At 44.7% G+C, this 16,067-nt stretch overlaps 1 protein-coding gene across 7 annotated transcripts in view; it reads left to right on the forward strand.

Annotated features, from left to right (window-relative positions):
- CSMD2 (CUB and Sushi multiple domains 2) overlaps nt 1–16,067 on the forward strand; it is a 654,890-nt gene that overhangs the window by 126,978 nt on the left and 511,845 nt on the right. For all 7 annotated transcript variants that reach the window (XM_037996751.2, XM_007979489.3, XM_073007520.1 and 4 more), the window contains exon 3: nt 1,834–1,946. In XM_037996751.2, coding sequence (XP_037852679.2) covers nt 1,834–1,946 — 113 coding nt within the window. The remainder of the gene's footprint in view (nt 1–1,833; nt 1,947–16,067) is intronic.

Raw genomic sequence — 16,067 nt, forward strand, 5'->3', positions numbered from 1 at the left:
CACTGCTTAGCTTTTATTTATATCTATCTGGCGATATCATTTTCTCTAAAGCAGATAGTCTCTGTGTGATGATAAAAAGGCTGCTGGGAGTCTCAAGTTTATATTGTAGTAGTTTAAGGTCCAAAAATAAAAGGCTTTCAGAGTCTGTATATTATATCCCATAGAAGGACTCAGAATGACTCTGCTTGGGTGGTATGGTCTCTTCCCTCTTCCCCATACCCTGAACCAGTCAATAAAAATGAGGGATAGTATGTCGTGATTGATTATTTACCCAGCTCTGTGGCTAGTGGGCAGGTGGAGTACCTGTCAGAAATCCATGCCATGGACAGCTCCCATGGAAGTTTGACAGGCAAGTAGGTGCAAAGGGAGTCCTCTGCATGTCTTGCTTAGAAGGCCTTTCCCCAGCATAAGATGATTAAACAAAGTTTGTTTTCTTATAATATGTATGACTTCATTGTTTTATGTATATATTTTTTATGAGAGAGAGTATATGAATATGGGGTGAGGTAGGGATCTTTTGCTGGATGTGTTTATATTTGAAGAGAAGAGGCCCTTGAAACTATTTGGTTACCTGCTGCATAATTTGATCGTTTTTTCTTTGCTTTTTCTTGAGTCTATTCTGAGTTAACATGAATCCCACAAGGTTAGGATGGTGGGAAGGGCAAGGGCTTCATCTAGCATAAGGGTTTTCACAGTGTCTGTTTACCAGTGTCTGATTTAACTCGTCTGAACCCAATACTTATGCCCTTCAGTGGATATCCTGGGCGTCAAGATATTGTATAGCAGTGGGAGGTATACAGAGGCATCCAGGAGAACCACGGATATTTCAAATTACCTGAAAATGGGCACAAAGTTAAACCTTGAAATTCCTCCTAGATTCCTACCTGGATGTGGTAAGGTAGGCTGAGGCTTAGAGGGGGTTAAGGACAAAGGTATATAGGAGACTCACTACAACCTGTGTGCACAATCGGGTCCCTGTGAGGGTCACCATGCATGGATACCCAGCGGTGGACAAGGTCTTTCCTAAATGTATTCCCAAGTGTTCAGTGGTATCTTTTTCTCTTAGAGGAATCTTTAAAAATGATAATCTTGTGCTAAAAGTATATTATTTCAGGTTCAACAATTCCTTTAGCTTCACACCTGTTTCCTTTTATTCAGTTAAGTTCCAGAAAGAAAGTTTAAACATTTTAATTTTAATAGCATGCACAGTTTGATCCCATTTGTATGAAATTATTTCATTGAATATGATTCCATCTATTGATCCCACCATCTCTTTGTATGTCAACTGTCAGGAATAATTATTTCCAGATTGTGTTGGTTTCTTATTTTTTGCTTTCTTTAAAAACTAATAGGCACTTATTTCTATAAAAGCAGTAGACATTCCTTTGAAAGAATAAAGTCTATGATAAGAAGCATCCTCATTCTTCTACTTAGAGTTGGCTCTATTTCCCTTACTATGTGAATAAATATTGTCTACTGGCAATTGTTAGTTGTAAACTCATGGGGAATTATACCCAGAGCCTCACAGGCCCTCAGCCAGAAAGAGAGGAGACAGGAAAAAATTTCAGAAAAGGAGAAAAGAGGAAACACAAAGGAGGCAGGCAAGCCTCCAGGTGGGGGATTAGACCATGGTTTTGGGGGAGTCACTTCCTCATGTTTCTGGGGCAGAAACCTGCTAGTTTTCATCACCTCTGCTGAGAATCACTTTGTCTTTGAACACCCTCTATGTGCCTAGATCAGCACTGTGTATCCAGCAGGCACTCAATAAATGCTTCATGGATGTGTAGTTTCCCAAGGGGGTCATTCTCCCTAATCCACTTCTTTGTCTTTCAGGCTCACAGGCTTTCAGCTGCCAGCCACCATTGTTAGTGCAGCCACCACCCTCTCTCTGCGCCTCATCAGTGACTATGCAGTCAGTGCCCAAGGCTTCCATGCCACCTATGAAGGTAGGTGCCTCCCTCATCGGCCATAGGAGCCCGAGATGTGATGTCCTAATAGCCACAAGCAGGACTGCATCACTCACAGATGCAGGGAAGTGTTCTTCAGACCCAGAGCTTGCACCTGTCCTAACAAGGCTGGTTACTAACCAGTAACTCAGTTACTTAAATTGTCCCTCTTGGTTCCCAGGAAACTGGGAATGGATATCAAAACTCGTGTGCAGTAGTTTATCCTGAGGGCCTGGTAACATCTAATTCTCTGTCCCCTTTAACTGGGTTTTGTTGTGTTTTTATTTTTTTAATTCTGTTTTATATTGGGCTTCATTGTATAAGGTACCTCAGGTTGTTTTTGAAAATAAGAGACATATAAACTCTAAGTAAAAGAAATAAAATAAGCGGCTGAAAACACCATACAGTGACTGCCAAGAGTTAGTTTTATATCATTCAGAGAAGAACAATCGATTTTTCCTTAATAGCATGGATTAGAGGCTTTTGGTTCGCGCTATGCAAATAATTTGTACTTCTCTCAGTCTGTTTAAATATGGTGTTAGAATTCAAATTAACACTAATATCTTCAGATTATACACTATTATTATTATTAACTTTATTATGTTAGTTCAGAAGGTGGTACTTCTAGATCTCTGTCATTTCCCTGGGAAATTTACATCTCATTAATAGGTAATTATGTCGCTCTTGGCTAAGACCTGCACTGTTATTTTGTGTTAAGATCATTAATAGGCGTATTTTAAGACTATTAATGATAATTAATAACAGTAATGACATAATACCCTAGTAAAGCATGCCAGATATCCAAAAGCTATTTTTTTTTTTTTGCCTTTGCCTTTGTTTAAGAACTTAGAGTAAGCGATGCTTTCTCGAATGAAGCTATAGCAATATAGAAACAGATACTCCCTGTCTTGGCCAGGAGTGTAATGCATAAAGAGGACAAGTTCTGCCTCCTTAGCAAAAAACCACCCCTGGTGGCAGAGGCATAGGGGAGATGGTTTGATGCTTTAACCTGAGCAACTGGGGCTCCTGGGAAGGCCTCAATTATTTTTAACTAAAGGTTGCTCAGAAGGCTCCTGAGAAAGTCTACCTGCCTTTTGCTGAGGGCTTCTGACATAACTCTGTTTCACCTTAACTGAGGGCTCCTGACAAAGACTGACCTGTCCTTAAAGTGAGGATTCCTGAAATAACCTAATTTCTTTTTCTAAAATGATCAGATCTCAGCCAGGTGTGGTGGCTAACACTTGTAATCCCAGCACTTTGGGAGGACGAGGCGAGTGAATCACTTGAGGCCAGGAGTTCGAGACCATCCTGGGCAACATGACAAAATCCCATCTTTGCTGAAAATACAAAAATTAGTTGGGCATGGTGGTGCACACCTGTAATCCTAGCTACTTGGGAGGTTGAGGCACGAAAACTACTTGAACCTGGGAGATGGATATCACCCCACTGCACTCCAGCCTGGGTGACAGAGCGAGACTATGTCTCAAAAAAAAAAAAAAAAAAAAAAGTTCCTCCTAATATCAAACCTCTGATTTTTGTCATCCTATTTATACCTTCACCCTGGCCCTGAATCCAAAGTAATTTTCTCCAAGTTTGAGCAACAAGCTCCTCACGAAGAGAGGCCTCTTCAGAAGCTTCCTAAAGTCTCTCTGGCCATTAGCTCCTTCCACTATAGATTGGCCTTGGGGAAATTGACTACATTTGGGGCCCAGGGCCAGGGAAAGGGAGACTGGGTCAGGGACACTAGAAGAGGTGCCAGCAGAGATGCTGGGAGTGACTGACACATGGGAGACCTGGCCAGGCCCTAGACTCTTGTGGTGCCCTCATTTCTCAGTCCTGGTCGATCTTTGAAGCCCTGGCTTCCCTGAGGCTTGAGGAAAAAGGTGTCCCTGAACACACTGCCCTGTTAGGGGCACAAGCACTTCTCATTAAGCAGAGCAGATCTGAGGGCACATTCAGAGTCCCGTGAAAACAGACACTGTAGCCTGGAAATCATGAGCAGGGTCTGTAGTTCGGCAACGAGAGGTTTGTAAACTCCATGACATTAGAGACAAAAATTCTGAGGGCGGGTGTATCTTTTTCTAAGGAGAATATACAGCAGGCATTAGAAAACTCAGATCGCCTTGGCCAACTCTAGCCAGCAGCTTGTTTTTGTAAATAAAGTTTTATTGGAACACAGCCATGCCCATTTGTTGACGTGTGTTTGGTGGCTGTTTTCATGCACTACAACTGCAGAGTTGAGCTATTGTGACAGAGACCCTATGCAAAGCCAATGAGATACTTAATTTTTGACCCTTTACAGAAAAAAATTTACTTTCCCCTGGTCTACAGCTGTATTGTCCAATACAGTAGCCATTAGCCACATATGGCTATTTACATTTAAATTAACTAAAATTGAATAGAATTTAAAATTCAGTTTCTTAGTCACACTAGCCTTGTGTCAAATGTTCAGTAACCACCTGTGGCTTGTCTACCATGTCGAACAGCCCAGATACCCAGATACAGAACATTTCCATCATTGCAGAAAATTCTGCTGGACAGAGCTGAGCTGGAGCTTCCATCAGATTCACAAAGAGGCCTGTGATTCTAAAGAGATTGCAAAACATTAGGGATAAATTAGAGGCCAGTGGATCCCTCCTCTCACTTGCCTGGCACAGGTGAGGCCATCCAGGCATGAAAGTGCTCAACATTCCACAGCAAGACTCACAGGGCAGAAGGAACAGCCTGTTTCACCTCAGCCACGTGATGATGTCAGGTCTCTAAGTCATGGACGCTAAGAAAATAAAGCCTTGTAGGCAAGGCCCCTGCAAATGTTAGACCAATGCTAACAGATTGCTGTAGCCGAGCAAGTCTCTATGCAGTCACCTGTTGCAGGGTTTCTGCAGACTTTGCAGGATGTGTGGCTGGCTGTTCTGTACTGCATGGTAAAGTGGGTCACAGGTGTCTGTGCTAACAAAGGAGTCAGACACCCATAAGCCAAGGCTGTGGCTATCACTGAAGCTCATTAATTTGACTTGGGACTGGGCTATGTGGCAATTCATGCATTTGGACAAATGTGAGTTGCACTCACTTCTGGAACACCCAAAGTGGACGGACAAGGATGGAAGGTGGGAGCTGAGCATACTCATCTGATATATGCCCTGGGATCTCTTTATCTCTGAGCTTATTCAACAGGCAACTGAATCATGTTAAACCCGTACCTGACTCACTGGGTGACCTTCGGCAGATTTTTAAGCTCTCTGAGCCTCATTGTGGAGTGGAGGAGGGGAGATTCAATAGTCAAAAGGAATTTGTGAAGATTTGGCTCTCAGGGAAGGGGCTCAGCCCCCTTCCTCCATTGCAGAGTCCCCTTGGACATTTGTGCTGGGTGGCAAGCAGGGAGAATGACAGACAGGCTTCAAAGGAGAGGCCCCCACTTCCAGCCTAGGCTGCCCCAAGTCAGGATGGTTTCCTTACATTTTCTATTCATCATGTTGTTGTGTCCATTTCAAAATGGCATCAGGGCGCTGCTCCTGGTAGCTCCCCTTGGCTGACATCCCCGAATGTCTCCTACCAAGCGAGTTTGATCCTCCTCCACCCTCATCCGGAATGTGAAAAGTGTAGATAAGGAACTGAACTGCTGCTAGGGATTTTGGAGAAAGGTGAAGTCAGGTGATGAGTATCAGCCCACGGCTGCTGCCGCTGCAAGGAAAAGATCAAAAAGACCGGTAGTCAAACCCTGAGATGACAGAAGGTGCTTGGTTTGTAATCCCTGGGGGCAAGAGCATGGGCTGCAGCAGCTGGACGGGAGGGAAGGGGATCAACCTGTATTAAGCACTGACTGTATGCCAGGCACTTTACATACGTTATCTCATTTAATCCCCCACCACAACCCTGTGGACAGACGTTGCTATCCATCTTACAGAAGTACATGCTGGGCCTCAGGGAGGTTTTGTGTGTAGTTTAGGGCTTGATGGCCAGGAATTTTAACGTGGTTTTTCTGCAAAACTCTTTGAGTAAGGCAGAGGCTAGTGACTCCATTTCATGGGCAGGTAAACTGGAGCTAAACCAGAGGCAGGGGAGGATGTGGGAACTTCCAGGCTGGCGTGGGTCATCCATGGAGGCAACAAAAGATGTGTTCCTGAGCTTCTCAGCTAGGGTCACCAGATAAAATACAGGGCACTCAGTTAATTTGAATTTTAAATTATTCAGATTTTTGAAATGGGAATAATGTTTAGTGTAAGTATACGCCCTCACTTTGTCCCCCAGGCTTCAGTCCAGTGGCACGATCTCGGCTCACTGCAGCCTCGACCTCCTGGGTTCAGCCCCCTGCCTCAGCCCCCGAAGTAGCTGGGACTACAGGCACGCGCCACCACAGCCAGCTAATTTCTTTGTATTTTTGGTAAAGACAGAGTTTCACCATGTTTCCCAGGCTGGTCTCGAATTCCTGAGCTGGAGTGATCTGCCTGCCTCGACCTCCCAAAGTGCTAGGATTACAAGCGTGAGCCACCACACTGGGCCTGAAATTTAAATATAACTGGAGCATCCTGCATTTTCAGTTGCTAGATCTGACAATCCCATTTTCAGCATGGAGTCTGAAAATAGGCCCCAGGAGCCCTCACTCCACTCACCTCCTCCTCCTCCTCCTACTGACTCCCAGGTCTGCCCATGTCCTGCTCTGCCCAGGTAGGGCTGTCTGCCCAGGTCTAGCCTCAGTTCTGCCATTCCAATGAATATACATTTAGACATCTCTCTGCACACACACATTTGCACACAGGTGTGGATCCATGGGCACTTGGGATTATGCTATCTGTGCAATTCTGTAATCTGGTTAATGAGGCCAACGTTCTTCTGTGTTAATAAAAGTAGCCCTGATTTGTCTTTCTAATGAACATCACTGAGGGAGCCACTGTGGTTTGCATATACCAAAGTTATCTAACCAGTCATCTTCTGTGGATATTTAGGTGAAGAACATCCTTGTACATACAATTTAAGCCCTCATCTAATTATCTGCTTAGAATAAATTCTTGGAAGTGCAATTGCTGGGTCAAAGAGCATGTAGATTTTCCATTTTATACATAATTCCATCGTGTCTTCAGAAAGGTTATACGAACATATACTTCTACCAACAGTGCACAAGCAGGACTGAGCCCATTCCTTCCCACCTTGCCAGGGTTACATGTTGGTGAGTTTTAAGTCAGTGTCATGGATTAAAAAGGGTAGAAAATGACATCCCGTTTGTTGTGATAATTTGCATCTCTTTGATTATAGGTAAGGTGAAGCACCTGTCGTCACTTACTGGCCATGTATTGATAATTGTATAAATCCTCTCTCTTGGTCTCTGCCTACTCTTCCATGGGGGTGTTAGAATTTTTCTTATCTTCTTTGTAAGTGCTTTTTGCATATTAAGGATATTAATATGATGGGTTTCCTTTTGAGGTGCATCAGTTTTCATTTCTATGCCACTCATTTTACATTTTAATTTTTAAATTTCTCTTTTATGCTCTCTACTTTTGGTGCCATGCTTGGAAAGGCTTTTTCTTTGTGAAGATTAGATAAATGTTCATTTAAAGGCTCACCTTATTCTTTTCGTTTTATTTTACTGTTTATTTATTTATTTATTTATTTATTTTTGAGACCGAGTCTCGCTCTGTTGCCCAGGCTGGAGTGCAGTAGCGTGATCTCGGCTCACTGCAAGCTCCGCCTCCCGGGTTCATGCCATTCTCCTGCCTCAGCCTCCTGAGCAGCTGGGACCACAGGAGCCCACCACCACGGCTGGCTAATTTTTCATATATTAGTAGAGATGGGGTTTCACTGTGTTAGCCAGGATGGTCTCGATCTCCTGACCTCATGATCCGCCCACCTCAGCCTCCCAAAGTGCTGGGATTACAGGCATGAGCCGCCGCGCCCGGCCTTTACTGTTTACTTTTAAATCTTCCTGGAACCCAGTTGTGTTGGTCTTGGTTTCTGTGACTCCCTTTCTGTCTTTGGCTGTCTGATGCTCACCATGTGTCACTCTGTCTGAGTTCACGGAAGCCTGCATCTTCCCCACTTTACCCCCAGTGTGTCTCTATCTGATGTTTCCAGTCTTCCTGCCATTTGGACATTTTTTTCTCACCCTAGCCCCAGACTTCCCACCTTCCTCACACACAGCTCCAGACTCTTGCGTGGGATTGTTTCTGACTATTCCAGACTGATCACCAGGTAAGCGAGCATGATGGGCAAATCAGAAATGCCAATTTGGGAAGAGTCTCTGCAGGTATTTGGTGTTTAATCCTTGTCGCGCCTCTGCATTTTAGCAGCATGGATCTTGTGCACTCTGACACTTTTGTGAAGGAGAGCCTGTCTCTGAGTGTTAGGTCTCAGTCTATTAGATCTACTTAATACTCTGGCTCTCAAAACAGGTATTTCTTTGTTTAGCTAAGTCTAACTGTGATCTGGGCATCTCATTATCAAACTATAGGCTTCCTTAAAAATCATACCTCTTCTGTTCCACTAATTATCTCTATAAAGAATCTTAGAAAGATGACGTACCCTTATTTTCTATTATTTTTGTGGACTCCTTGGTAACCATAAGGGGAGAGGTGGCATAGTACAAGAATTAAGATCTCAGGTTCTGAATTCAGACACCTGGAATCAAATCCTATCTTGCCATTCACTTGCTGGGTGACCTTGGGCAAGTTATGTCATTTCATTGAGCTCCAGCCTCTGTGCCTGTAAAATCAGGATAAGAATAATACTTAACTTCATAGAGCTGTTGTGAGGATTAAGGAAGAGAATGCACAAGTCACAAGATGTGCTCAGTATGGGACCTGGCAAATTGTCAGCGCTTGATAAATGTCAGCTAATTAATTAAGTCACTCTCATCCTAACCTTAGTTGACTGGGATTATTTCAGGGATGGAAGGAATATGTCAACTTCATAGCTCACAATCCCAGCCCCACCCCAGTACCCTGGCTCCAGAGTTTGCATAGAATTCTTAATCCAGCCGTTCATAGTGTGTCTAGTTTTACAGCTAGACCGTGGCTTTTGGAGGGAAGAAGCAGAATGTTCTTCACATTCATGAGCCTCCAGCACTGCTTGAGCCTGTGTCCATTGGATAGGGATGAAGCCTCAGGCTTTGTCCCCTGGAGGATGGGAGTTAATGAGGCCAAGCCAGGAATTTAGTCTGTTCATGGCCTCTTCTCTTTGTACCAGAGATGTTGGCTTTAGAGCTAAGGGTCCTAGTAACAAGTCAAGTAGGTCCTAGGCTTTTGAAGTCATGGATTTGACACACACGTACATGTACACATACTCACACAAATACGACTCTTTTCCATAAGATTCACAGGGAGTTCACAGATGCCCTGTGGCCACCCCTGATCCCTTAGTTCACCTAAAAAAACTGAGCCCGGGGAGGCTGACCTCACACATTAAGTTGATGGTAGAGATTTCTTCATTCATTGAGCTAATATTTATTGGGCACCTATTGTGTGCAGTCCTCGACTTTCATCCAAGCTTCATTTTCATTGTCACAATTTGTGCTCTCTCCCTAGTCTATCTCCCCTCCCAAAGGGGAGCAGAGGGAAAGAAGAAATGCTCCACTTAGTGTCACTTCTGGGGAAAAAAACCAAAAACCCTGGTATGCTTTTGCTACCAATGGAAGATCAGTAATATCATCTCTGCATAAGGACCACAGCATGTTGCAACAGGGTCAGACAGACTCATCTGTGAGGAATGGACAGATGGAGCTGGAGCTGCCTGTTTTGCTGTACCAAGAGAAGCAGGTTAGGAACAAGCTTCAGAACAAAATGTGCTTCTGTGATGTTTGGAGGTGGCAGTAGGGTTGGATGTGATCATGCCACTGTGCACACAGATAAATTGGGGTCCAGAGATGGAATTGGAACCAAGTGCATGGGAGAAATGGACCTTTCCTGGTTTTATTTTTTCCTGTAATTAGACCTGCTGATTCTCTCTCTCGGCCTCAGCCTCTCAGACAATTTCCTCATTCCAAAAGAGTTCCCCAATTCTGGGACATTATGCAGACATCTCAAAATTGGGCTAATGGAAGCCATTTGATCACATAGATATATAGATAGACATACACTGAATATGCAATTTGCAACATTTAAGCCACTCCAGGCCAGAACAGCAGAACAGCAGGCCAATGCCTCCTTCAGGGAGGGAGGTGATAGATGTCCATTTCCTCTGCTCAGAAGGGATGGTGTGTGCTTCCTGAGTGAACCTGTTCCATTTCCGATGGCTCTGCCTTGGGAGTTGGAGAACATTCATTTTAATCAGTACTGTGGAGTAGCAAATTAATACATAGAGATGTGACATTTGAGACAAATTGGGCAGCACTTCTCAATAAGTGGAGAATCAGGATGATTTTCATATCACGTCCTCAATAATCCCACAAATAGTTCATCATGCATAGTAATATTTTACCCCTTTGGGGAAGAGTATTAACATAGCTTTAAGATGATATTATGCCAAACTCTAGTGCCCTGACCCTCTTCCTGTCAGGGTTTCAGAAGAAACAGTGATGAGGAGGAAGGAGCATTCTCAGGCAGCTGCCTGCTGGCAGATACAGTGTACCTCTGCTTCACTTCTCTGTCCCCATTCATTCATTCTTCATTCATTCATTCAACAAATATTTACTGAACGCCTGCTATATTATCAGTCCCAAAGTAGTCTTTGAGGATACAAGAATGAATAAGAAGTGGCCCCTACATTCAAAGAGCTCTCTAAAACCTAAAAATGTTGGGAGAGAAGTAAGGGCATAAGCCCAGGAGACAGGAGATGTGGATCCAAACCCTGGCTTTCCCTCAGGCTGGCTGTGAGACCTTGGGCAAGTCTCCCATCCTCCCTGAAATGATTTTTTTGCAAAACAGAAACTATAATGCCCACTTTAATAGGTTATAATGAGGATTAAAGGAGTTGGTGCATGAAAAGTGCCTGGCACAGAGTTGCTATTCAGTAACAACTAATTCCTCTACAACATGGAGAAAATTGCTCTCATGCCCGGTTAGGTCTCTGGAGATCAAGTTTGAGCTCTGCCACATCCCCACGGTATGCCCTTAGATAAGGAAATACAACCTCTCAGACTCCTCCTAAATTTTCTCTCCATTTCAAGAGGACTGTGAGCATGAGTGACAAGGTCTAGAAAGAACCTAGGGTGACATTTGGCACATAGTAGGCACTCAGTAAAAGGAAGCTAATACAACAAGACATGGTGGGTTTTATGGGGGTGAAAAAAAATTCATTCCCCTGACAAAACCTTTGGTCAAATTTTGTGGGTCTCCAAGGGCAAGAATGATCACTTATTTTTTTTTTGTTTTCTCTGCTACCATGATACCTCAGTCCAAAGCCTGCCACACAGTAGGAGCCCTGCAATGGTAGCTATTGCTTGCATCTCCTGACCTGGATCCCTGCTAGTCTATGTAGGGCTTTTGTGCGAATTAACACAAGTGGCTACTCTGAGAAGACACTATCCTGTGAGCATACGGTGCAGTGGATGGCCATATAGGCTGGGTTTTAATCCTCATCACCCCTCTGCCTGGGCATACTTTTGCAGTACTCAACTTGAATAACTTGAAGGTTCTTCAGCTTTTCTCCAGAACCCTCCTCTTGGGAGTCTGTAGTCATTCACTATCTGACAAAAGATTCAGAGAGTCATTGGATGCTTGGGAGCAAAGATCTCAGAGAGCTTTCACTTGAAACCCTTTAATTGGGTTAAAGGGTTTAGCCCTTTAAATCTTTCGAGTATGGTGGCTTACACCTATAATCCTAGCACTTTGAGAGGCCAAGGCCAGAGGATCATTTGAGGACAGTAGTTTGAGACCAGCCTGGGCAACATAGCAAGACTCCATCTCTACAAAATATTAAAAAGAAAATTAGCTAGGCATGGTGGCATGCACTCGTAGCCCTACCTGCTCAGGAGGCTGAGGCAGGAGGATCACTAGAGTCCAGGGGGTTGAGGCCGGAGTGAGCTGTGATTGCGCCGCTGCACTCCAGCCTGGGCAACAGAACAAGATTCTGTCTCAAACAAACAAACCAAACCAACCAACCAACCCACCAAACAAACAAAAAAACCCAACCATTTAATTGCTTCCATGACGGAGTATAGACTCCTTGCCTGGCCCTCAAAACCTCCAGCATCAGGCCTACTTCCACCCCCTTCCAGTTCTCAGATGCACCATACTCTGTCTTCCCACTTATCTTTCAAACACACTGAGTCCCCTCTCCTGAACCCCCTCACCACTACCACCCAATTCTTCCCTTCTGTCCTCTGCCTAAACTAAATCCAAGAGGCTGCCTCTGTGCACAACAGCCCTATTCTGTTATCTCTCGGCTCCCTGCACTTCTCCTTCTATCACATGCATCACTCGTGTATTTCCTATTCCTTGTTTACCTTCTCTACTCTTGTGTGTGCTTCTGGGTAGGAAGAACACTCAATTGAGCACTGAAGTCAGAGCTCAGGGTCTGAAGGAAGACGACTCCCGACTCGTCCAGGTAGTAGCCAGCATGTGATTTTGAGCAAGTCACTTAACCTCCTCTGACCTCTCATCATAGGAGGACAATAAGAATAATAAACCCTACTCCGTGGGATTGTTGTCGGGAAGAAATGGGACAACACATCAAGTGCTCCTAATAATGCCTGGCATAGAATAAACAGTAAGTGGACGTGTAAGCTATTACGATCACTCTTCACAGTTGTGCCTAGCCCAGGGTCAGACACATAGTAGGTGCTCAACAAATATCGATTAAACAAGTGAATGGATAAATGATTGTCTTGCCCCATATGAAAGGCCCAGACAAGGAAAGAGATTTAGGCTCAAGGCGTCTGGTATCATATTTCATTGACTCTAAGATGCCCCCAGTCGTAAGATCCAGCTTTAGTTGATGTACCATTAAGAAAGAAAAAAATGCTGCCAATTAAAGTGTGACATGTCATTGACTATAAGACACATCCCAATTTCAGAGATATTAAAATATGGAAAAGCTTGCACCCTAGAACTGATGAAATATGGTAACTGCTTAATTGCTCCTAACCACCCCTTAGCCTCAGTTGCGATGTACTTAGCATTCTGACCTCTTCTCTGACCCAGAGCTCTCTGATGGGCCTCCTTTTTTGCATTCAGGTGGAGGCTCTTAACCATGTGATCACCTGTTAATTTATTCTCTCGGCTCCAAGTCTCATTACTTCTCAATTTTCTGCATTGAACTCTATTTAACACTTATTAGCACAGGTCTTTAGCTGATAAACGCCGTTTTCATGGGAAACAGCAGGGTGCCCCAGGCTTGACCCTGCCTCCCATAACTGTGCTAAAGGCAGGAGGGCCCAGAGACCCCCAGACATGGCTAGCTCAGGACCACTGGCAGCCCATTCCCAGCCCCTCCCAGGATGGACCCCTCGGTACCAAAGAACCACTGAGTGTGGACCTGGATGTGATTTCTCCCGTGTGCATAGAAGGGGAGAGGGCTGTCTATTAACTGTTGCTCTGGTAAGGACTGTAGCTGGACGTGTATATCTGTCTCCTTCCTGTGCCCTTGGGTCAGGTGACCCTATTGGAGCTTCTTCCACTGACCCTAGCCCTAGAGGTTTAGGGGATACATGCCTTTCTGCCACCTCTTCCTTGGGGTGACTTACTTCCCAACCCATGAGCCCAGCATCAGTGGGGAGAGAACACTTCCAAACAGAAGTGTCAAATTGAATATTACAGTCCCACTTCTTGCCATTAATGAATAACTTGTGAGTGATTAACTACTGTTTGGGATTATTCTTTCTACCTTTTCCTTCATTAATGTGAATAATTGAGAGTTGAACCCACTGACATTTCATTTTAACAGCAGGAGAGAAAAGTAGTTACCGCATTAGGTAGGAGATCCTGATTTGGAGATTTGGCGGTGGACAGATGGCATCCCTGTCTTTCCCCTGTGGATGCCATTGCATGATAGGAGTTGTTTCATAGTCCTTTATCCTCATACAAGCTGCAGGGTCCATAGCTCAGGGCCTATGAGATGAAGAAAACAAAGGAACTGACACTTGTCGAGCACCTTCGACCTGCTCAGTGATGCAAGCGGACCTTTATAGACAAGCGACACATCACCACCTCATGAGCAAGGCCTTAGGATCCCCATTTTACAGATAAGGAAGTTGAGGCCTAGAGAGGTGAGTTACCTTGCCTGAGGTGAACCAGGACCTAAGGGTCATTCACAGTTTAAAAATCAGTCTGGTTCCAAAGCCCACGCTCTCTCCACTATGTTCTCTCTGAAAATAAGCCCCGCACAGTTCTCCAGGTCTGCCCCACTCGCCTATCCCTACCCCACAGAAAGAGGGGCCTGGGAGAGTTGGGTGGGCCAGCAGCATGGTGCCGGGGCATCTCCCTGGGCCTGTGGTCCCCAGCCCTGGCCTTGCTCAGGGCATTGTTGCTGCCTGAGACCCGTCTCGCGGACAGTGGCTTTGCTTCCCAGCTGTGTCATCCTTCCTTCCAGCTCTCCGCTTCCTGTTTTCCCTCAAGACCTTTATCCAGCTATATTTGCGGAGTAAAACAGACTGGGTTGGTAATGAATTACTTGACCAGGAGCTAGTCTTGGGAATTGGAGGGTTAGGGTAAGTGAAGCACATTTGAGCCTCAGGGCCTCCATGCATTCTGTTCCCCTTGCCTGTGTCTGGTGGCCCCAAAGCCCTCTCCCTGGTTCCATTCAGCTCTGTGCTTGTGTGTCTTCTTATTGAGAGGCCTTTTCTGACCACACTGTGTAACACAGACCCTGTTACCCATCACTCCCTATCACCTCCTGACATATGCTATGATTGTTTGTTTGCTTATTGTCCTTCTCTGCCAGAATGTGAGCTTCCTGGGGTCAGGGGCTTTGTATTGTTTTGCATTGCTATTGTTCTCTGCTGATTCCTCAGCTCCTAGGACAGGTCCTGTCATATGTTAAGTACTCAGTAAATATTTGGTGAATGAATGGAATCAAAGACCAGAAGAAAGAGCAGAGGCATTTGAGCAACTGCAAGAAGGGCAGTTGTAGAGTATGAGGGCAGGGGAGTGGCAGGAGCTGAACTGGCTTGAGGGACAGGGAACAGCTCACGCAGGACCTAGGAGGCCACGGGAAGGAGTTTGGGCTTTACTCACAAGAAGGGGACAATTGCTGAAGGGTCTTAAGCAGGTAAGTGGCACAGTGAGATTTATGCTTTAGAGATATTGGGGAGGGCAGGGGCAGACTGGCTGGAAGGAAACCAGTCACAGGAGGCGAAACAGGGACCACTGTCCAGCATAGAATGTTTCTGAACCTTCACCAGCACTGAGGATGGTGCCAGGACAAGGGGAGACCAAGCCCAGGGCTCACTCCCCACATTGCCTTTACAGATGGACATTTACACTGCTGGAACAGAAGGAATGCCCTCTACATGGAGCAGCTTAGCCTTCACAATTGCTTACACAGAATGTTTGTGATATTTCTGTCTGTTCTGCTGACATTCACGATGTGACTGTAACTGATTGAACAAGCTCACCTGAAGAGTCCTGCTGAATAGAGGAATGTTCAAGTGCTGGGGTCTCCAGTTGTGAGTGATGTGGATGGAGCCCTAGAAATCATACTTCAAAATTATGCAGAGGAGTCAGGGCAGGGAGACATAGCAAATGCTTTGGGTGATGATGATTGTCAGGATGATAATGAAAGCTAGCATTGCTGGGGCTCTTACCAGGTGCCAGGCACTCTTCTAAGTGCCTTACATTTTAATGTTTAATTCTTAAGCAGTCCTTTGAGGTAGGCACTATTATTATCTCCATTTTACAGATGAGACACTGAAAGGTTAAGTAATTTGCTTGAGGTCACACAGCTAGTAAGAGGTAAAGTGTGGGTTTGAACCCAGACAGTTTGACTTCAGCCTACAAAAAGGAATAAAATAATTTCACATAGTTGCAACTATTGGATCCAAATTAAATATTCCACTATAGTAGGGAGCAGTATCAAGCTTTGTACTTTAAAGAATCTAACAAAAGGAAAAGATTCGTGATCAGACCATATTCAAATGTAAAAGTTCTGCACAGTAAAAATCACGTAAAATAGGAACAGAAACAACGGACTTGAATAATCTTCTACCAAATGTGGCAGCAAAGGGTTAACCTCTGCATTGTGTCGTGAACCCATACA

The sequence above is a fragment of the Chlorocebus sabaeus genome, chromosome 20 (genome assembly GCF_047675955.1).
Source record: "Chlorocebus sabaeus isolate Y175 chromosome 20, mChlSab1.0.hap1, whole genome shotgun sequence".
Classification (NCBI taxonomy): Eukaryota; Metazoa; Chordata; class Mammalia; order Primates; family Cercopithecidae; genus Chlorocebus; species Chlorocebus sabaeus.